This window comes from Pseudophryne corroboree, chromosome 11 (assembly GCF_028390025.1).
Source record: "Pseudophryne corroboree isolate aPseCor3 chromosome 11, aPseCor3.hap2, whole genome shotgun sequence".
Classification (NCBI taxonomy): Eukaryota; Metazoa; Chordata; class Amphibia; order Anura; family Myobatrachidae; genus Pseudophryne; species Pseudophryne corroboree.
In genome coordinates, this window is record NC_086454.1 from 297,219,711 (window position 1) to 297,241,573 (window position 21,863).

Sequence of the window (21,863 nt, forward strand, 5' to 3'; positions counted from 1 at the left end):
CTTTTACATTACATTTCTTAACTAGTATATCAAATGTATCTCAAGTAGAAGTTTATTGAAATACTGCAGATGTTTATACATACATAGTCCAATGCATTGAAAACTATCTTGCCAGTTTTGTTTTTTTGTTTTAACCTAGATATTTCGACTATCTTTGCTGGTATTTATACTGAGGAACGGAGTACGATGGAACGGAACAGAGATCATCCATTACTCTCCATGGAGACCTGCTCTTCAGAGGAAGAGGAACAAGATGAATGTGAGATGCAGCAATATGCTATGGAGGGAAAACAAGATTCCGGTAGATGTGAAGGCAGCGGGGGCCATGACCAAATAGTACTACCGTGTGAGAGTTCAGAAGAGAGCTCTTTCACTAGGAGGACAGAAGATCCGGTATGTAGCCACAATAGCGGAGCCTCTGCAGATTGTAATTTGGGGATACATGAGCATCAGTCTCCATATTTTGACATTTTTGGGTTTGACTGCAGTGAAAGTTCTAAAGTAACACCTTTTAGAAAACGTTCTCCTCCAGACCCTTTACAGACTCCGGAAACAGATCATCGGTTGGGTCAAGAGCTAGACTCGTATAGCTTGCATGACTGGTTGGCGGAAAGGTCCAAATTGTCCCCTGGCAAGATGCAGAGTGAAGAAACTTCAGAGGAGGTGTCGTCTGAATGCCCTATCAAGATTTCTGTTCTTGAGCAACGGGACCCTATGTCACACAATTCTGAAATAAACGTGGACCAAAGTGCAGAGGGTGAGCCTTCACATCTAGGGTTGATGTCATGGAGGTACCAGCCGAAGGTTTACATGACACCGCTACCTCTGAATCTCATCAGAAAGTATGTATGCCAACAACTGACAAAGGGTGAATCTCTTGAAGGTGACTTGAATACACAGGCTGCAGATTCTGAGTTGTCGCAGTACACAACATATGCAGACCTGGGCAGCTGGCCATGGGATTCTTCTGTTTCTACGGACAATGACAGCAGTGACCCAGACTATAGTCCTGGTCACAATACCTTCTTTCTTGATAGTCAAACAGAAAGTATTATGCGAACTAAGAGAGTGCTACGCTCTTCCTCACTTCCGTGAGAGACACGTATAACTGTAATGTGTGAGCTTTAATAGGTATTATTTTCTTCATATGTATCACCAGTCACTTACAGCAGCGATGGCTTACCAGTGGCTCTTGAGCCGCCTGCTGTTCTTTCTTTATTCAAGTGTGGCTCCCCAACACTCAAAATCACATGACCACAATAGATCCGGAAACTGCTACACTCCAGCCAGACACACAGCAGCACTATAGGCACTGAGAATTGAGAGAGACAGATACTAGAGGTGAGACACCCACTGTCAAACAGAGGACACATATGGGTGCTGAAGTGTATTACGTGAATCTAGCTTTTTTAATTATTTTATGTGGAAGTGGCTTGTTGGATCTGGCTTTAACAATGTATTTTATACCAGTGGCATGGTCTAGCAGGCACAAGGCCACACCCCATTTCTCTAACGTCCTAAGTGGATGCTGGGACTACGTAAGGACCATGGGGAATAGCGGCTCCGCAGGAGACTGGGCACAACTAAAGAAAGATTTAGGACTACCTGGTGTGCACTGGCTCCTCCCACTATGACCCTCCTCCAGACCCCAGTTAGAATCTTGTGCCCGGCTGAGCTGGATGCACACTAGGGGCTCTCCTGAGCTCCTAGAAAAGAAAGTTTATTTTTAGGTTTTTTATTTTCAGTGAGATCTGCTGGCAACAGACTCACTGCTACGAGGGACTAAGGGGAGAAGAAGCGAACCTACCTGCTTGCAGCCAGCTTGGGCTTCTTAGGCTACTGGACACCATTAGCTCCAGAGGGATCGAACACAGGCCCAGCCTCGGTCGTCCGGTCCCGGAGCCGCGCCGCCGTCCCCCTTACAGAGCCAGAAACAAGAAGATGGTCCTGGAAATCGGCGGCAGAAGACTTCGGTCTTCAACAAGGTAGCGCACAGCACTGCAGCTGTGCGCCATTGCTCCTCATGCACACCTCACACTCCGGTCACTGATGGGTGCAGGGCGCTGGGGGGGGCGCCCTGGGCAGCAATATTAAACACCTTGCTGGCATAAAACTCACATAATATAGTCTTAGAGGCTATATATGTGAAAAATACCGCAGCCAGATATCCACAAAAAAGCGGGAGAAGTCTGCCGAAAAAGGGGCGGAGCTGTCTCCCTCAGCACACTGGAGCCATTTTCCCTCACAGCTCCGCTGGAAGGATCACTCCCAGGCTCTCCCCTGCAGTTTCAAGACTACAAAGGGTAAAAAAGAGAGGGGGGGGGCACTAAATTTAGGCGCAGTAGTATACATATAGCAGCTCTAGGGGAAAATCACTCAGTTATAGTGTTAATCCCTGTGTTATATAGCGCTCTGGTGTGTGCTGGCATACTCTCTCTCTGTCTCCCCAAAGGGCTTTTGTGGGGTCCTGTCCTCAGTCAGAGCATTCCCTGTGTGTGTGCGGTGTGTCGGTACGGCTTTGTCGACATGTTTGATGAGGAGGCTTATGTGGAGGCGGAGCAGATGCCGATAAATGTGATGTCACCCCCTGCGGGGCCGACACCTGAATGGATGGTAATGTGGAAGGAATTACGTGATAGTGTCGACTCCGTACGTAAAAGGTTTGACGACATAACAGATGTGGGACAGACGGCTTCTCAGCTCGTGCCTGCCCAGGCGTCTCAAAAGCCATCAGGGGCCCTAAAACGGCCGCTACCGCTACCTCAGATGGCAGACACAGACGTCGACACGGATACCGACTCCAGTGTCGACGACGAGGAGACTACTGTACATTCCAATAGAGCCACCCGTTATTTGATTGCGGCAATGAAAAATGTCTTGCACATTTCTGATGTTACCCCAGGTACCACAAAAAAGGGTATAATGTTTGGGGAGAAAAAACTACCAGTGGGTTTTCCCCCATCTGATGAATTAAATGAAGTGTGTGAAGAAGCGTGGGCTTCCCCTGATAAGAAACTGGTAATTTCTAAAAAGTTACTGATGGCGTACCCTTTCCTGCCAGAGGACAGGTTACGCTGGGAGACGCCCCCTAAGGTAGATAAAGCGTTCACACGTCTATCAAAGAAGGTGGCACTGCCGTCTCCGGACACGGCCGCCCTCAAGGAACCTGCTGATAGAAAGCAGGAGGCTATCCTGAAGTCTGTTTATACACACTCAGGCATTATACTGCGACCAGCTATTGCTTCAGCATGGATGTGCAGTGCTGCAGCTGCGTGGTCAGATTCCCTGTCAGAAAATATTGATACCTTAGACAGGGACACTATATTGCTAACCATAGAGCATATAAAAGACGCTGTCTTATACATGACAGATGCACAGAGGGATATTTGCCGGCTGGCATCTAGAATAAATGCACTGTCCATTTCTGCCAGGAGGGGTTTATGGACTCGGCAGTGGACAGGGGATGCAGATTCTAAAAGGCACATGGAAGTTTTGCCTTACAAGGGTGAGGAGTTGTTTGGGGATGGTCTCTCGGACCTAGGCCCTCATTCCGAGTTGGTCGCTAAGAGTCTTCGCAATGCAAATGTACGAAATGTAAGTATCTGCGCATGCGCAAATGCGTGATTACGCATGCGCGAGTACATACGTACGACAACTGTGCAAAATTACTCAGAAAAAAAAAAGCCGTAACTGGCAAACGAAAACGAGGAGTGGCGTGGGCGTGGCAGAGGCGAGACTTCGCAATGCTCCGACATGGGCGTGAAAGTGGGCGTACAGTGTGGGAGTATGCAACTCGCAATGGGCGTGTTTTTCGCAAATAAACATTGTCGCTGTTAAAACTAACATAGGAAACCGTAGCAACATTCACGCAGCAGCCGAGTAGGTCTGCAGTTACTCTATATTTGCGAAGTACTGGTACAAGTGTGTATGCAGTAATTAGCAGTTAATTGGATAGCACATTCATCTGATGTCCAATTAAAAACAAGACAAAACAATTTGGAACAGCGCTTAGCATTTAATAAAAGCTTTTTTTATTTTATTGTCTATGAAATTAAATCAAAATAAAAGATAAAAAATATATATATAAAAATACGGGAATTATATAATTATACAATTACCGGACGGATTTCTTGTATTATACAATCAGTCCATAAAACAATTAATATGTATATAATACACAACTGTTGCACACAGCACGAATTTCTCTAAAGTGATTATATATTTACCGGCCGGTAATTGTATAATTATATAATTCCCGTATTTTTATATATATATTTTTTATCTTTTATTTTGATTTAATTTCATAGACAATAAAATAAAAAAAGCTTTTATTAAATGCTAAGCGCTGTTCCAAATTGTTTTGTCTTGTTTTAAATTAATTGGAGGCTCACAAACCAGGCCCCAGGAATGTGCGGCTAGCGTTTAATTTAAACATCAGCGCCCAATTTCGTTTTTGATGTCCAATTACTTGTTAATTAATGAGCAGATGAAAGTTACCAACCAGCAATTGTCTGAACACACATTACATGTTTATTCTACTCACATATAAATCTCACACACTGCCAAATAAGGGTGTGATTTTTGTTGAAGTTGTTGTGTAAGCATTTTTTAAACTTGTTTTAATGTGTGTAAGACTCCCAAATACAAACAAGTGAAAATATTTGTGAAAGTGTTTGAAATCTGCAACATTTTTTACAAATAATCCAACACCCACATAATGCAGCATACACTTTAATTTAGTCTTAAAAGTCACAATAATATTTGATTATAATATCTGACAATGTTTGAAATGATGTCCTGTTGACCATAGATATTTATAAAAAGCGTCGTGTCTGTTTACTTAATATGGACATTAAAGTGTGGTGCAAAGCATACCTTTTTTTTTTGTTTTTTGCAATTTTGAAGGAGAATTTGCAGATTGGTCTACAAGTGTCTATATGCTGACCTAATCTTTCTGGAACTGCATTACCTTGAAGAAACTGCACAAATTTTTAAAATATGTTTTTTATTACTATAATAATATTTCACAACATTTAAACAACATGGCTCCACGTGAGTCGCACAGGCAGAGATGGACCAAGCAGCAAGCAGATGGCACTGACAATCATTAGATAGCAGAACTCAGTACTCTGCAAAATTCTGCTTCTGACAAAAGTATATTTTTTAAGCATAAATAAAACATGACACACCCTGCCACACACAAATTTTAAACCAAATGAGAAAGAATTAGGATCCACCACACAAACACAACAATACATAGCACACTAGTAAGAGGAAGATGGCTCTGGTGTTTATACACATAAACTCACAGGCTACAGTACATCCAAACAGAAAGAATACATTTCACTAAGAGGGAGTTATCCATTCTGGCCACACAAGCCAACTCCAAAAATACATAGAGGCAACATCAAAAACATGGGTGCTGCCCATCTGGAGAGACATCATTTTCTTCTTTTTCTCCCCGCCTGAGGCTGTTCTTCTTTGGAAGGTCTGCGGAGCGACCTTCGTTGGGCCTGCCCAGTGGGCTGTTCTTCCTGGGCAGGGGCAGGGGAGGGAGCCGATGTGGGTGGCTCTCTGCCACTGTGGGCAAGGGAGACAGCGATGGCCTGGAGCCCTTGCAAGATGTTATTTGCAAGGCTTTGGAATGAGGAGGCAAGTTGTTCTTGGCCCTGCCTGATCTCTGCCAGACGTTGGCAGAGTTGAGCAACACCTTGCTCAACACAGGTTCGGTGCTCAGTGAGCCGGACAGCTATCTGGCTTACCTCCCGGATGACCCCGTCTTGAAACCGATTTAGGCTCTCACCATACCTAGCAATTTCAAGCAGGATCTCCGGGATAGCAGAGGGTTGGGTGGGGGGGCCAGTAGGAACCTGCAGAGGTGGGATTTGTTGGCCCACACTGCCAGACTCACTAGGTCCCTCCACCTCAGCCTCAACCACATAACCGTCCTGTGACTCAAACGGATCACCCCCCTGTGCTGTGTTTTGTGGCAAGCAAATAGAAGAATGTGTGGGGAAAAAGTTGGATACAAAATTAGTTTATTATTATAAATACAGTCAAAATTACAGACAACTAAATGTGTAAACTTACCTTCCAAGTCATGTCCCGTCAGGATCTCAGGCAGGTCCGTGTCCATATGAGACACCCCTTGGCCCTCCTCATAACTGACACAGGGCATCGCCATCTCCTCCAAGTCAGTATACTCCACAGCGACAGGTGCTCCTCCACCTGTAGCCCTTGAGGCATTCCACTCCGCAGCCCTCTTTGCCTTCAGGCGGGATTTGAAGTCGGCCCACCTACATATGTATTGTGAAAGAGGGACAAAGTAGAGTCTTATTATTTGTCTAAGCTAATATATAGGACACGTGTTCTGCTTGTGTTTGCTAGACATAACATCACATGTAACTACATTTTTTAGTCAACTTATCACAGAAAAATGACTGTCAAGATGCACTTACCGTCGTCTCACTTCCTGTGATGTTCTGACGACAGAGCCAACTTCATTCACAGATTTTGTGATGTCTCTCCAGATGCGATCTTTTGAAGCAGCCCCCATGTTTTTTGGGCCTCTATGTATTTTGGACATGGCCTGCGTGACCAGAGCCGGCCATAGGCATAGGCAAACTAGGCAATTGCCTAGGGCATTTGATATGCCTAGGGGCATCAGCAGCTTCTGCTGATTAAAATGATATGCAGCATGCCTATATTCTGTGTGTAGCATTTCATATGCAGATACAGCCACAGTCTCACACAGAATATAAGCATGCTGCATATCATTTTAATCAGCAGAAGCTGCTTGTGCATCCTAGCCACATAGCAATGCAAATAAGATGCATTTTCATTTAAAAAAAAATTGTGCCCGACGTTAGCATTGAGGCAATATTTATAAGGACACATCTGTATCCAAGCAGAGGCAGAGGTCACAGTGTTAGTGGTAGTGTGAGTGCTGTGTGCATGCGAGTGGGTTGGTTGTGCAGTAGTGTTCGGAATATGTATAAGGGGCATTGTGTGTGTCATGTAAAAATGCATTAATAATGTGCAACATATGTGTGTTATTATGGGGGTAATTCCAAGTTGATCGCAGCAGGAGTTTTGATAGCAACTGGGCAAAACCATGTGCACTGCAGGGGAGGCAGATATAACATGTGCAGAGAGAGAGAGAGAGATTTGGGTGTGGTGTGTTCAATCTGCAATCTAATTTGCAGTGTAAAAATAAAGCAGCCAGTATTTACCCTGCACAGAAACAATATAACCCATCCAAATCTAACTCTCTCTGCACATGTTATATCTGTCTCCCCTGCAGTGCACATGGTTTTGCCCAGTTGCTATCAAAAATCCTGCTGCGATCAACTTGGAATTACCCCCTATGTGTATAAGGGCATTAATAATGTGCGGCATATGTGTAACAGGGTACTACTGTATGTGTGTCATTATGTGTATAGGGGCACTAATAATGTGCAGCAAATGTGTAGGGGGCACTATGTGTGTCATTATGTGTATAAGGGCATTAATAATGTGTGCCATATGTTTAAGGGACATTATGTGTAAAAGGGCATTAATAAAGGTTGTCATAATGTGTAAGGTGCATTATGTTTATAAGGACATTAATAATGTGTCTCATATGGGTAAGGGGCATTACTGTGTGGTATTATGTGTATAAATGTATTACTAATGTGTGGCATTATGTGTATAAGGTGCTCTACTATGTGGCGTTGCGTATAGAAAGGGCACTACTGTGTCGTCTAATGTGAATAAAGATCAATAGGGTGTGGTGTAATGTGAATAAGGAGCAATTCAGTGTGATGTAATGTGAATAAGGGGCTCTACTGTGAGGAGTAACGTTTAAGGTAAAGTGATACTACTGTGGGATGTAATATGAATTATGGACACTATCGCATGATCAGATGTGAATAAAGTTGCAGTACTGTGTGGCGTAATTGGAATTGGGGATACTATTGTGTGGCCATGCCCCTTGCCAGCAAAAACACACCCCTTTTTGGGCTGTGCGTCAAATGTGCAAACTGTTCCTATTTAAAATATAGGGGGTACAAATACCAAAATAAGGACTGCTATAAGTGAGGGGTGATGGTGCTGGGAAAGAGGTGCAAGGTCAGAGGCGGAACCAGCGGTTGTGCTAGGGGGCACCAGCCAAAATCTTGCCTAGGGCATCATATTGGTTAGGGCCGGCTCTGTGCGTGACCAAAACACGCAACTCCCTCTTAGTGAATGCAGGCTGTCTTTTCTTCCGTCTGGAGGTAGCCTGTGAGGTTTCTTCTTGTTGGTCATCACCATCTTCCTCCTCACTAGCAGCTTCTGTCTGTTGTGTTTGTGTGGCTAAAGCCAATTCTCCCTCAGTTTGGTCACTATGTGTGTGTGGCAGAGTATCCCCAGTCAATTGTTGGGGTTCAGAAGCAGACATTTGCAGAGTACTAGGTCCTGCCTCTTCAACATCCGCAGAGGCGTATTCCAACATGCGCCTTTGGCAATCTAGGCGTCTTTTCCGCAATGCCATCTGCTGCTCTGCAATGCGGTCCATCTCTGCTGCGATTTGCTCACGAGAAGCCATGTTTGCGATGACGTGTGTACGCCGAGGTGTGTGCTTATTTATACCTACGTGCGTCGCGTTAATTCACACAGGTGTACAATGTTAATCTGGTTACTGATTGCACTGCTTATTTAAGGGCCTACTTTGCACGCTGTGAGTGTAGGTAGTTTGGAGTTTCACTGTTGAGTTTGTTGGCTTGTGCGTGAAGGTGCTATAGGATTTTTCCAAGTGAGTAATTGTCAAGCATACATTTGTCCTTTCGTTTGCGTTTAGAATATAGACAGTGTAGCATTTTGTCTGCGAATTTACGTTTGTGAGTATTCTGGAATTCGTCTTGTTGTATTTTTTTTTTTTTTTTAAGTTTTTATTTTATGTTGATTGTTTGTTAGTCTTTTTTACACATATATATTTTGCTAGTCCATTTGTGCAAATAAACCTGTGCTTCATTGCTTTTACTGTCATTTTTGGTCTCTTGTAGGAGAATTGTTTTGGGTGACGTAACCCTAGTCTATTATTTCAAATTTGTGTGCTATATAACACAAATTGGTCCTTTCTTTATTTTGGATCAGGTAAGTTCCCTTGGCCTGTGTTGGTGCCTGTTTGTGTTAATGGTCTGTATGTTGTTTTTGACTGTCATTTTTGGTCTCTTGTCGGAGAATTGTTTTGGGTGACGTAACCCTAGTCTATTATTTCAAATTTGTGTGCTATATAACACAAATTGGTCCTTTCTTTATTTTGGATCAGGTAAGTTCCCTTGGCCTGTGTTGGTGCCTGTTTGTGTTAATGGTCTGTATGTTGTTTTTGACTGTCATTTTTGGTCTCTTGTAGGAGAATTGTTTTGGGTGACGTAACCCTAGTCTATTATTTCAAATTTGTGTGCTATATAACACAAATTGGTCCTTTCTTTATTTTGGATCAGGTAAGTTCCCTTGGCCTGTGTTGGTGCCTGTTTGTGTTAATGGTCTGTATGTTGTTTTTGACTGTCATTTTTGGTCTCTTGTAGGAGAATTGTTTTGGGTGACGTAACCCTAGTCTATTATTTCAAATTTGTGTGCTATATAACACAAATTGGTCCTTTAGTTATTTTGGATCTAGTAAGTTCCCTGGGCCTGTGTTGGTGCCTGTTTGTGTTTGTTCAAAGTGTTTTGATAATGTTTGTTTTCCATCTTGTTAATAAATGCTATGTTTTTTACCAGGATTGATCAGCAAAGTAGTGTTGTTCTTGGCTGGACTAGCTACTAAAGGGCTAACTTTTTGTTTGTTTTATTGTAATTTTTTAAACCAATTAGTCATTATTTTTTAGTAGGTGTTTGTGATGTGTTTGATGCTGTGATTTTTTTTTTAATACTATTTTTAACATTTACAATTTAACATATGTAGCTTTCATCAAAAAAATAATTTTGTTTATCTTTTTTGTGATAATATTCCTTTTGTTCCTGAATTGAACTCAGAAAAAATGTCTTACGCTCCTGCAGTAAGTTGACACCCCCTTTTTTTAAAAAAAATTTGATTGTATATTTTTTGGACTTTGTTTTTGTCTTATTCAACCTTTTTTCGTTTTATTTTTTAAAGTGTGTGATGTCAATATTTATTGCTGCCGAAGCCCTACCTCCCCAACCCACGCCAGCACTCCCACCCCAACCGCCAGCCCCACAACCACAACCGGCTCCTCATCAACCAAGGCAACGGAGGCGTGCTAGGCCACCAATTTTCCGACCCCGTGTCCTACTTTTTGGGATGCCAGATGATGTGGTTGTACGTAGATACAGGCTGCCACCACATCTAATCCTAGACACTCTCTCCATAATAGAGAGTGATCTGGAGTCTGAAATTCGGTATCCTACAGCAATACCACCATTGACACAATTCCTTGCTGTGTTACATTTTTTGGCTACAGGCTCTTATCAGCATGTGGTAGGAGACCTGGTTGGCATGTCGCAGGGCCAGTTCAGTAAGGTCCTGCGGCGTGTCTGCCAGGCTTTCCTAAAGCGTGTGAAGCAATTTATTGCTATGCCTTTGGATGTTGGTGCCCTAGATGTGGTGAAGCGGCAATTTGAGGAAGGTGGTAGTCGCTTCCCACATGTTATTGGGGTTGTGGATGGCACACATGTAGCTATTCAGCCACCAAAACATAATGAAGAAATTTATAGAAACAGGAAACTGTTTCATTCTCTGAATGTAATGGTTGTTTGTGGGCCATCCCTCCAGATCCTTTCCCTGAATGCAAAGTTTACTGGAAGTTCCCATGATGCGTATGTCATTAGACAATCAGGGATATGGCACAGATTAAGATCAAGTCAACGAGCAGACATGTGGTTATTGGGTGAGTTGTTGCACAATTTTGTGTAAAATATTTTAATTTTTGAAAAAATAGACTATTTCTAATTTTGGTTTATCATCAAACAGGAGACCGTGGATATCCTTGCACCCCCTGGCTCATGACTCCTTACCGTAATCCCAGGCCAGGACCACAGACGGCATTTAACTCCGCGCTTACTGCCACTAGGCAGCTGGTGGAGCGCACAATTGGGGTCCTTAAAGGGCGGTTTCGTGTGCTCCACCGCACTGGTGGCGACATCATGTATTCGCCGGAGATGGCAAGTAAACTAGTGGTCCTGTGCGCTATACTACACAACATCGCGGTAAGGAGTAGCGTAGAGCTTCCTCAGACAGAGGAATTGCCTGATGAGGAGCCAGGGGTTGTCCGACACTTCGGTGGGGGGAGTGTTACACGGAGGGGGAGCCAAGTCAGGGCAAGCATTGTTGCGGAATATTTCAGGTATAGTGTTTTAAGTTTCTCTTTTTTAATCAAAATAAAACCACAGTATGCTTTTGTATTTTGATTAATTTTGTCATTTTGTTTGCTATTGTAAGGCCATTGGGTAATTATTTTTTGGCGTTGGAATATGTAATATTTATTTGCCACTAAATCCGTTAACACGTTAAGCTTACAATGTGTTATTTGCACAAACAATACTGTGATGTTGCTAAATAGTGTCCTTATTTGTTTTCTATCCTAAAATCCTGTTTATTTCAACAAACACACAAACAAATGAAACTTAATGTTGTCCACTTTGTGACTGTCCAGCTGAATGATCACACAAACTGTGGTGAGTACACAGATATGTATCTGAATTTACCCAAAACTGTGTGTGTGTCTGTTTGTTTTGTTTTATGTTTTAATTTTTTAAAAATTCCTTCTGCGAATGCGTATTTCCGCTCGTGCTAATTAACACTCTGCTCTTCCCAGCATTGCAAAGATCAATAAAGTTATTAGAAATTACAGCATAGATTTTGGACCAATCACATGCTAGCAGACACTATAAATATATGCCCAAATAAGGAAAACGCCATTGCCATGATGCGTGCGGCACCTTTCACCAGGCGGGAGCTCCGCGTCCTGGTTGCGGTGATGGACCGCCGCGTAGGCCGCGTTGGGCGCTTCATCCCAAATCGGGTTAAGCGCGAGGCCTACGCGGAGGTCCGCCGCCTGCTGCGTTCTCGCGTCCGCAGCAGGCGGACAATAATACAGTTGGAGAGGAGATGGAGTGATCTCCGCAGGAGGACTCCAGAGCTGTTGGCGGAGATCCGGCAGCAAATCCGCGCAATGCATGCACGCAGTAAGTTACATTACATAAGATTAATAGCATAAATTGTGCAAATTTACACTAAGTGGTAGGCTAATTGCAACACTGAGTGAACATTTTTTTACAATAGGACAGTGTGTGTGGTTAGGGCAAACAGTACTGACTGTAGCAAAATGTCACCAAACAAGTGCATATTTTCCTGGAAAAAAAAAACAGGCAGGAAACTGTACCAAAAAACTTGATCAGTGCTGTCTATATAATAAGGTGGCTTGAATAGTGATCTGGTGATGTTGCCTAGACCAATCAATATGACTCAATGGAATAGATTAAGGAATGAGCATCCAAATAATTGTTTGGACTCATTTAGTTTGCTGTGGGCAACATGAAGAGGAATTTTTTTTTTTTTTTTGTTTAAAAAAAACCACTGTGTCTTTTACATGGAACAGAACAGTGAAATTTACAATTGTTTAGTATGTAATTTAACATGCAAATTAAATTTTAACACAAATATCATTATAGGACGACCACAACGGCAAGCAACACATGAGGCACCATCTCAGCCCCCTTCCCCTTCTCACTCCCCCTCCACTTCCCAGTCCCCCTCCCCTTCTCACTCCCCCTCCCCTTCCCAATCCCCCTCAGCTTCCCAGTCCCCCTCTGCTTCCCAGTCCCCCTCAGCTTCCCAGTCCCCCTCAGCTTCCCAATTACCCTCAGCTTCCCAGTCACCCTCAGCTTCCCAGGCCCACTCCACTTTCCACTCCCCTTCTCACCCCACCTCTCCTTCTCTTTCTGTGACCCCTTCTCCTCCTTCCCATACCCCTTCTCCTTCAACTTCCAAATCACCTTCTCAGCCCCCCTCACCCTCTATTGGCCTAACATTCTCTCCGCCCCCCTCGCCCTCTCAATCAGACCCACCCTCTGAAATCACATCCCCAATCCCTCCTCCTTCCCCCATCCAGCCTCCTTCCCCCATCCCTCCTCCTTCCCCAATCCCTCCTCCTTCCCCCATCCAGCCGCCTTCCCCCATCCAGCTGGCATCACCACCCAGCGAATGGGCAGAAGAAGCCCCAGATGGGCTAAGTGACAATGTTGTGGAGGAAAGTAAGTGTTTTTACATTTTTACAATAATGATTACCTACTTAGACTTACAATCTCAAAACATGCCCTGTTGTACTGTTGGGAATACGCTACCAAGGGAAAAAAAAAGAGTTATTATTCATGGTGTACATGTTGCATTGAATTTTTAAAGAGTGTCATTATATGTAGTGTTATGTGTGCAATGTTTTGTGTGTCCACTCTAGGTCGACACTCATTAGTTCAACAGGGTTGCCAGGACAACATGGTTTATCTGTGCTCAGTTTTGATGGTAACATTTCTACTTAAGTGGAGTTCTCTTTAACATGGGACGTTGCCCATAGCAACCAATAAGATTATAGTTTAAATTTGTAAGTCCACTTTTACAAGATAATATTTTTATTTTTATTAGTTGCTATGGGCAACGTCCCTTCTTAAATAGAACTCCAGTAGTAATAAATGTACCCCATGGTGTGGTCCACTTTCTTATAATAAACAAAAAAAGATTGCTGAGCAGGCTTGTGTGTTGTTCTGCTACTGATTTATCTTGAAAACAGCCATGATGTCGTCACTTAGGAATTAAAGCAGGCCTCTCCAAACTGCGGACATACAGCTGCTGAGAAACTACACATTCCAGCATGCCCTGACACCGTTTTGCATTCTCTGTCCCCAAAACTGTGTCAAGGCATGCTGGTCTATGTAGTTTCACAACAGCTGGAGGGCATCAGTTTGGCCAGGCCTGCATTAAAGTGTGCTTTGTGCCCTGCTTGTATAATAGGTAATGTGAGTAAGTTATTAATGTTTTCTTTGACTCTTCTTTTCAGATTCTGCAGTTGGAGATCCCAGCACTTTGCCTGAACTTTTAGGGCGGCTGAAAGCCCATTTAAGGGAAGTGTTAGCAGATATCGAGGCAATAGAAAAAAATCTGTGATATTTTTATTTTAATTTTGTTAAAAGTTTCTTAAAAAAACAAAAAAAACAAATAAAAAAAATAAAAAAATTGTTGAAGTTAAGTGGGTGTTGTGCTTATTTATGCTATAAAGGAACAGCACATTGCCTTGCAGAAATTGGTGACCTTAAACAGTTCACACATCTTACTTAAGCTTAAAAATAAAAATATAAAACACAAAATTCTACACACACAAAACTCGTTAGGAGGTTATGGTTTTTAAATACATGAAAAGACATTTATTCACACACTACACATATACACAATACTTCCAACATTTGCATTATAACAATAAAAATTACAATATCTATATTTTAAAAATTTAAACAACAATGTTTCTGGCCAATTAGAGCTACAAAGTGTTCTTCTGGTTTACTTTGGAGACTTAATTGGTCAGGACCATTGACATTAATTACACTAATTGGGTTCGTAATTGAGGAGGGCTTGTGGACTTTTAACATAAAGGTGTAATTCCACTGAATAGGGGAAAAAAAAGCATTGTGGTGCGTTTGTCCACAAAAGTGTGCACTTTTAACATGGATGGGTAAATATACTAAAACTTAGTAATTTTACGATGAAGTATGTGTTAATGCGATAGTTTCGCAATGCTGCGATGGTTTCGCATTGCTGCGATGTCATTTGGCGTACGCCCACTTTGTGTAATACTGCGTACGTATGTGCAAAAATACGTTGGGGGCGGATGTTCGCAAATTTACTACACTAACGCAACTTTGCGAATATGTTGTGCGAACGAAAAACTTAGCGACCAACTCGGAATGAGGGCCCTAGTTTCCACAGTGACAGCTGGGAAGTCAGCATTTTTACCCCATGTCCCCTCACAGCAAAAGAAAGCACCGTATTATCAGGTACAGTCCTTTCGGCCCCAGAAAGGCAAGCGGGTTAAAGGCGTGTCCTTTCTGCCCAGAGGCAGAGGTAGAGGGAAAAAGCTGCAAAATACAGCCAGTTCCCAGGAACAAAAGTCCTACCCGCTTCCTCAAAGTCCACAGCATGACGCTGGGGCTCCACTGGCGGAGCCAGGTGCGGTGGGGGCCCGTCTCAAGTACTTCAGCGATCAGTGGGCTTGCTCACGGGTGGATCCCTGGATACTACAAGTGGTGTCTCAGGGATACAAGCTGGAATTCGAGACGTCTCCCCCTCGCCGTTTCCTAAAATCTGCCTTGCCAACGACTTCCTTGGACAGGGAGGCAGTGATAGAGGCAATTCACAAGCTGTATTCACAGCAGGTCATAGTCAAGGTACCCCTCCTTCAACAAGGAAGGGGTTACTATTCCACAATGTTTGTGGTACCGAAACCGAATGGTTCGGTGAGACACATTTTAAATTTGAAATCCTTGAACATGTATATAAAAAGATTCAAGTTCAAGATGGAATTGCTCAGGGCGGTTATTTCAAGCCTGGAGGAAGGGGATTACATGGTATCACTGGACATCAAGGATGCTTACCTGCATGTCCCCATTTACCCTCCTCACCAGGAGTACCTCAGATTTGTGGTACAGGACTGTCATTACCAGTTCCAGACGTTGCCGTTTGGTCTGTCCATGGCACCGAGGGTATTTACCAAGGTAATGGCCGAAATGATACTCCTGCGAAAAAAGGGAGTTATAATTATCCCGTACTTGGACGATCTCCTTATAAAGGCGAGGTCCAGGGAACAGTTGTTGATCGGAGTAGCACTAGCTCGGGAAGTGCTACATCAGCATGGCTGGATCCTGAATATTCCAAAGTCGCAGCTGGTTCCTGCAGAGCGTCTATTGTTCCTGGGGACGGTTCTGGACACAGAACAGAAAAGGGTGTTTCTCCCGGAGGAGAAGACCAAGGAGTTGTCATCGCTAGTCAGAGACCTCCTAAAACCAAAACAGGTGTCGGTGCACCACTGCACGCGAGTCCTGGGAAAGATGGTAGCTTCTTACGAAGCAATTTCGTTCGGAAGGTTACATGCACGGATCTTTCAGTGGGATCTGTTGGACAAGTGGTCCGGATCGCATCTTCAGATGCATCGGATAATAACCCTGTCTGCAAGGACCAGGGTGTCTCTACTGTGGTGGCTGCAGAGTGCTCATCTTCTGGAGGGCCGCAGATTCGGCATACAGGACTGGGTCCTGGTAACCACGGACGCCAGCCTTCAAGGCTGGGGAGCAGTCACACAGGGAAGAAATTTCCAGGGACTATGGTCAAGCCAAGAGATGTCCCTACACATAAATATTCTGGAACTAAGAGCCATTTACAATGCCCTAAGTCAGGCAAGACCCCTGCTTCAAAGTCAGCCGGTACTGATTCAGTCAGACAACATCACGGCGGTCGCCCATGTAAATCGACAGGGCGGCACGAGAAGCAGATTGGCAATGGCAGAAGCCACAAGGATTCTCCGATGGGCGGAAAATCACGTGTTAGCACTGTCAGCAGTGTTCATTCCGGGAGTGGACAACTGGGAAGCAGACTTCCTCAGCAGGCACGACCTCCACCCAGGAGAGTGGGGACTTTATCCAGAAGTCTTCCGGCTGATTACAAACTGTTGGGAAAGGCCACCGGTGGACATGATGGCGTCCCGCCTCAACAAAAAGCTAGAAAACTATTGCGCCAGGTCAAGGGACCCTCAGGCGATAGCAGTGGACGCTCTAGTGACACCGTGGACGTACCGATCGGTTTATGTGTTCCCTCCTCTTCCTCTCATCCCAAGGGTGCTGAGGATAATAAGAAGGAGAAGATTAAGAACTATACTTATTGTTCCGGATTGGCCAAGAAGAGCTTGGTACCCAGAACTTCAAGAAATGATCTCAGAGGACCCATGGCCTCTACCGCTCAGACAAGACCTGCTGCAGCAGGGGCCCTGTCTGTTCCAAGACTTACCGTGGCTGCGTTTGACGGCATGGCGGTTGAACACCGGATCCTGAAGGAAAAGGGCATTCCGGAGGAAGTCATTCCTACGCTCTGATCACAGCCAGGAAGGATGTGACTGCAAAACATTATCACCGCATATGGCGGAAATATGTTGCTTGGTGTGAGGCCAGGAAGGCCCCAACGGAGGAATTTCAACTGGGTCGATTCCTGCACTTCCTACAGTCAGGAGTGACTATGGGCCTCAAATTGGGGTCCATTAAGGTCCAGATTTCAGCTCTGTTGATTTTCTTCCAAAAAGAACTGGCTTCACTGCCTGAAGTGCAGACTTTTGTTAAAGGAGTGCTGCATATTCAGCCCCCTTTTGTGCCTCCAGTGGCACCTTGGGATCTCAACGTGGTGTTGGATTTCCTTAAGTCGCATTGGTTTGAGCCACTTAAAACTGTGGAGCTAAAATATCTCACGTGGAAAGTGGTCATGCTGTTGGCCCTGGCTTCGGCCAGGCGTGTGTCAGAGTTGGCGGCTTTGTCATGTAAAAGCCCTTATCTGATTTTCCATATGGATAGGGCGGAATTGAGGACTCGTCCCCAATTTCTTCCTAAGGTGGTTTCAGCGTTTCATTTGAACCAACCTATTGTGGTGCCTGCGGCTACGCGGGACTTGGAGGATTCCAAGTTGCTAGATGTAGTCAGGGCCCTGAAAATTTATGTTTCCAGGACGGCTGGAGTCAGGAAAACTGACTCGCTATTTATCCTGTACGCACCCAACAAGCTGGGTGCTCCTGCTTCTAAGCAGACTATTGCTCTCTGGATCTGTAGCATGATTCAGCTTGCACATTCTGTGGCTGGACTGCCGCATCCTAGATCAGTGAAAGCCCATTCCACAAGGATGGTGGGCTCTTCTTGGGCGGCTGCCCGAGGGGTCTCGGCTTTGCAACTTTGCCGAGCAGCTACTTGGTCGGGGTCAAATACGTTTGCAAGATTCTACAAGTTTGACACCCTGGCTGAGGAGGACCTAGAGTTCGCTCATTCGGTGCTGCAGAGTCATCCGCACTCTCCCGCCCGTTTGGGAGCTTTGGTATAATCCCCATGGTCCTTACGGAGTCCCAGCATCCACTTAGGACTTTAGAGAAAATAAGATTTTACTCACCGGTAAATCTATTTCTCGTAGTCCGTAGTGGATGCTGGGCGCCCATCCCAAGTGCGGATTGTCTGCAATACTTGTATATAGTTATTGTTAAACTAAAGGGTTATTGTTGAGAGCCATCTGTTGAGAGGCTTTGTTGTATTTCATACTGTTAACTGGGTATAGTATCACGAGTTGTACGGTGTGATTGGTGTGGCTGGTATGAGTCTTACCCGGGATTCAAAATCCTTCCTTATTGTGTCAGCTCTTCCGGGCACAGTATCCTAACTGAGGTCTGGAGGAGGGTCATAGTGGGAGGAGCCAGTGCACACCAGGAAGTCCTAAAGCTTTCTTTAGTTGTGCCCAGTCTCCTGCAGAGCCGCTATTCCCCATGGTCCTTACAGAGTCCCAGCATCCACTACGGACTACGAGAAATAGATTTACCGGTGAGTAAAATCTTATTTTTTGCACACGTACCTTTGTCTTGATGTCGGCTCTTTGACGTACCTAACTAGATTTTTTGGCTCTTTGTCTCTGACTGTGTGGCCACCCCTGACTTACAGGATTTATCTTGCTAAAATTTAACAACCAAGGTTAGATCCCGAGAAAGCCAAAGTTAGGTTAGATTCTGGAGAAGCCAAAGTTAGGTCAGAGTCTGGGGAAGCTAAGGTTAGGTCAGATCCTGGGTAAACCAAGTTCAGAGTCTGGGTAAACCAAGTTCAGAGTCTGAGGGAGCCAGACTTGACCAAGAGTCTGCCATGAAGCTAGAAAATAATTTCCTATTTATAGTCCTGAGGTTCTAAAGTGTACTTTCTCTGACGTCCTAGTGGATGCTGGGAACTCCGTAAGGACCATGGGGAATAGCGGGCTCCGAAGGAGGCTGGGCACTCTAGAAAGATCTTAGACTACCTGGTGTGCACTGGCTCCTCCCACTATGACCCTCCTCCAAGCCTCAGATTTCGTGCCCGGCCGAGGTTGGATGCACACTAGGGGCTCTCCTGAGCTCTTAGAAAGTAATAGTCTTAGATTTTGTTATTTTCAGTGAGACCTGCTGGCAACAGGCTCACTGCAGCGAGGGACTAAGGGGAGAAGAAGCGAACTCGCCTGCTTGCAGCCGGATTGGGAGAATAGGCCGCGAAAAAGGGGCGGAGCCTATCTCCTCAGCACACTGGCGCCATTTTTCCCTCACAGCTCCGCTGGAAGGAAGCTCCCTGGCTCTTCCCTGCAATCTACAGTACAGTAAGAGGGAAAAGAGAGGGGGGGGGCATTAAATTTGGCACTATATACAGTATATTTTATTGAAAAGCAGCTATTAGGGACATAACTCAGTTAGTCCCTGTATATATATAGTGCTCTGGTGTGTGCTGGCATACTCTTACTCTGTCCCCCCAAAGGGCTTTTGTGGGTCCTGTCCTCTGTTTGAGCATTCCCTGTGTGTGTGGAGTGTGTCGGTACGGCTGTGTCGACATGTTTGAGGAGGATAATGATGTGGAGGGGGAGCAGATGCCTTTAGCAGGGATGTCACCCCCTGGGGGGCAGACACCTGAGTGGATGGTATTATGGCAGGAAATAAGTGCACGTATAGACTCTTTACATAAAAAATTTGACGACATGCCGACTGTGGGACAGCCGAGTCTTCAGCTCGTGCCTGTCCAGGTGTCTCAAAAGTCATCAGGGGCTCTGAAACGCCCGCTATCTCAGATGGCACAAGTAGATGTCGACACGGATACTGACACCAGTGTCGACGACGATGAGTCAAATTTAATGCCCGTTAAGGCCATTCACTGCATGATTGAGGCAATGAAAGAGGTGTTAAATATTTCTGATTTACATCCAGGTACCACAAAAAAGGGTATTATGTTTGGGGAGAAAAAACTACCTGTAGTTTTTCCCCCGTCAGATGAATTAAATGAAGTGTGTGAAGAAGCGTGGGCTTCCCCTGATAAGAAATTGGTAATTCCTAAGAAGCTACTAATGGCGTTCCCTTTCCCGCCAGAGGATAGGTTACGTTGGGAAACACCCCCGAGGGTGGATAAAGCGCTCACACGTTTGTCTAAAAAGGTGGCACTACCGTCCCAGGATACGGCCGCCCTTAAGGAACCTGCTGATAGAAAGCAGGAGGCGATCCTGAAGTCTGTATATACACACTCAGGCATTATACTTAGACCAGCTATTGCTTCAGCATGGATGTGCAGTGCTGCCGCTGCGTGGTCAGATAAACTGTCAGAAAATATTGACACATTAGACAGAGACACGATTCTGCTAACAATTGACCATATCAAAGACTCAGTCTTATACATGAGAGATGCACAGAGGGAAATCTGCCGGCTGGCATCTAAAGTAAGTGCATTATCCATCTCTGCTAGGAGATGCTTATGGACTCGCCAGTGGACTGGAGATGCAGATTCCAAAAGGCACATGGAAGTTTTGCCTTATAAGGGGGAGGAATTATTTGGGGATGGTCTCTCCGACCTAGTTTCCACAGCAACGTCTGGGAAGTCAGCATTTTTACCCCATGTCCCCTCACAGCCTAAGAAGGCGCCATTTTATCAGGTTCAGTCCTTTCGGTCCCAGAAAAACAAGCGGGGAAAAGGAGGGTCTTTTCTGTCGAGAGGCAGGGGAAAAAGGCTGCAGCAAACAGCAGGTTCCCAGGAACAAAAGTCCTCCCCCGCTTCCTCTTCCAAGTCCGCCGCATGACGGTGGGGCTCCACAGGCGGAGCCAGGTACGGTGGGGGCCCGCCTCATGAATTTCAGCGATCAGTGGGCTCGCTCACAGGTGGATCCCTGGATCCTTCAAATAGTATCTCAGGGATACAGGCTGGAATTCGAGACGGCTCCACCCCGCCGTTTCCTAAAATCCGCCTTGCCGATTGCTCCCTCAGACAGGGAGGCGGTGCTAGCAGCGATTCACAAGCTGTATTCCCAGCAGGTGATAATCAAGGTACCCCTACTTCAACAAGGCCGGGGTTACTATTCCACACTATTTGTGGTGCCGAAACCGGGCGGTTTGGTGAGACCCATTTTAAATTTGAAATCCTTGAACACATACATAAAAAAGTTCAAGTTCAAGATGGAATCGCTCAGGGCGGTTATTGCAAGCCTGGACGAGGGGGATTACATGGTATCCCTGGACATCAAGCATGCTTACCTGCATGTCCCCATTTACAATTCTCACCAGGAGTACCTCAGATTTGTGGTACAGGATTGCCATTACCAATTCCAGACACTGCCGTTTGGACTCTCCACGGCACCGAGGGTATTTACCAAGGTTATGGCGGAAATGATGATACTCCTTCGAAAAAAGGGAGTTTTGATTATCCCATACTTGGACGATCTCCTAATAAAGGCACGATCCAAGGAACAGTTGTTAGTGGGAGTAGCACTATCTCAGGAAGTGCTGAGCCAGCACGGCTGGATTCTGAATATCCCAAAGTCACAGCTGGTCCCCACGACACGTCTAATGTTCCTGGGAATGATTCTGGACACGGCCCAGAAAAAAGTGTTTCTCCCGGAGGAGAAAGCCAGGGGGTTGTCTTCTCTAGTCAGAGACCTCCTAAAACCAAAACAGGTATCGGTGCATCACTGCACGCGGGTCCTGGGAAAGATGGTAGCTTCTTACGAAGCAATTCCATTCGGCAGGTTCCATGCCAGAATTTTTCAGTGGGACCTGTTGGACAAGTGGTCCGGATCGCATCTTCAGATGCATCGCTTGATAACCCTGTCCCCA

At 45.0% G+C, this 21,863-nt stretch overlaps 2 protein-coding genes across 4 annotated transcripts in view; both read left to right on the forward strand.

Moving 5' to 3' along the window:
• LOC134969499 (uncharacterized) overlaps positions 1-1,375 on the forward strand; it is a 128,101-nt gene extending 126,726 nt beyond the window's left edge. For 2 of the 3 annotated variants that reach the window (XM_063945492.1, XM_063945493.1), the window contains one exon: positions 140-1,158. In XM_063945492.1, coding sequence (XP_063801562.1) covers positions 140-1,095 — 956 coding nt within the window. In that variant the 3' untranslated portion in view covers positions 1,096-1,158. Of the gene's footprint in view, positions 1-139 lie in introns of all 3 variants that reach the window. The other variant, XM_063945494.1, reaches the window with a different exon arrangement.
• An 8,289-nt stretch (positions 1,376-9,664) lies between these two features.
• LOC134970193 (putative nuclease HARBI1) lies at positions 9,665-14,219 on the forward strand. The gene is made up of 5 exons (XM_063946213.1): positions 9,665-10,868; positions 10,952-11,324; positions 11,634-11,655; positions 12,652-13,233; positions 14,031-14,219. Exons 1-3 carry the CDS (start codon positions 10,124-10,126, stop codon positions 11,635-11,637), a joined length of 1,122 nt encoding a protein of 373 aa, XP_063802283.1. The 5' UTR covers positions 9,665-10,123; the 3' UTR covers positions 11,638-11,655; positions 12,652-13,233; positions 14,031-14,219.
• The last annotated feature ends 7,644 nt before the right edge of the window (positions 14,220-21,863 follow it).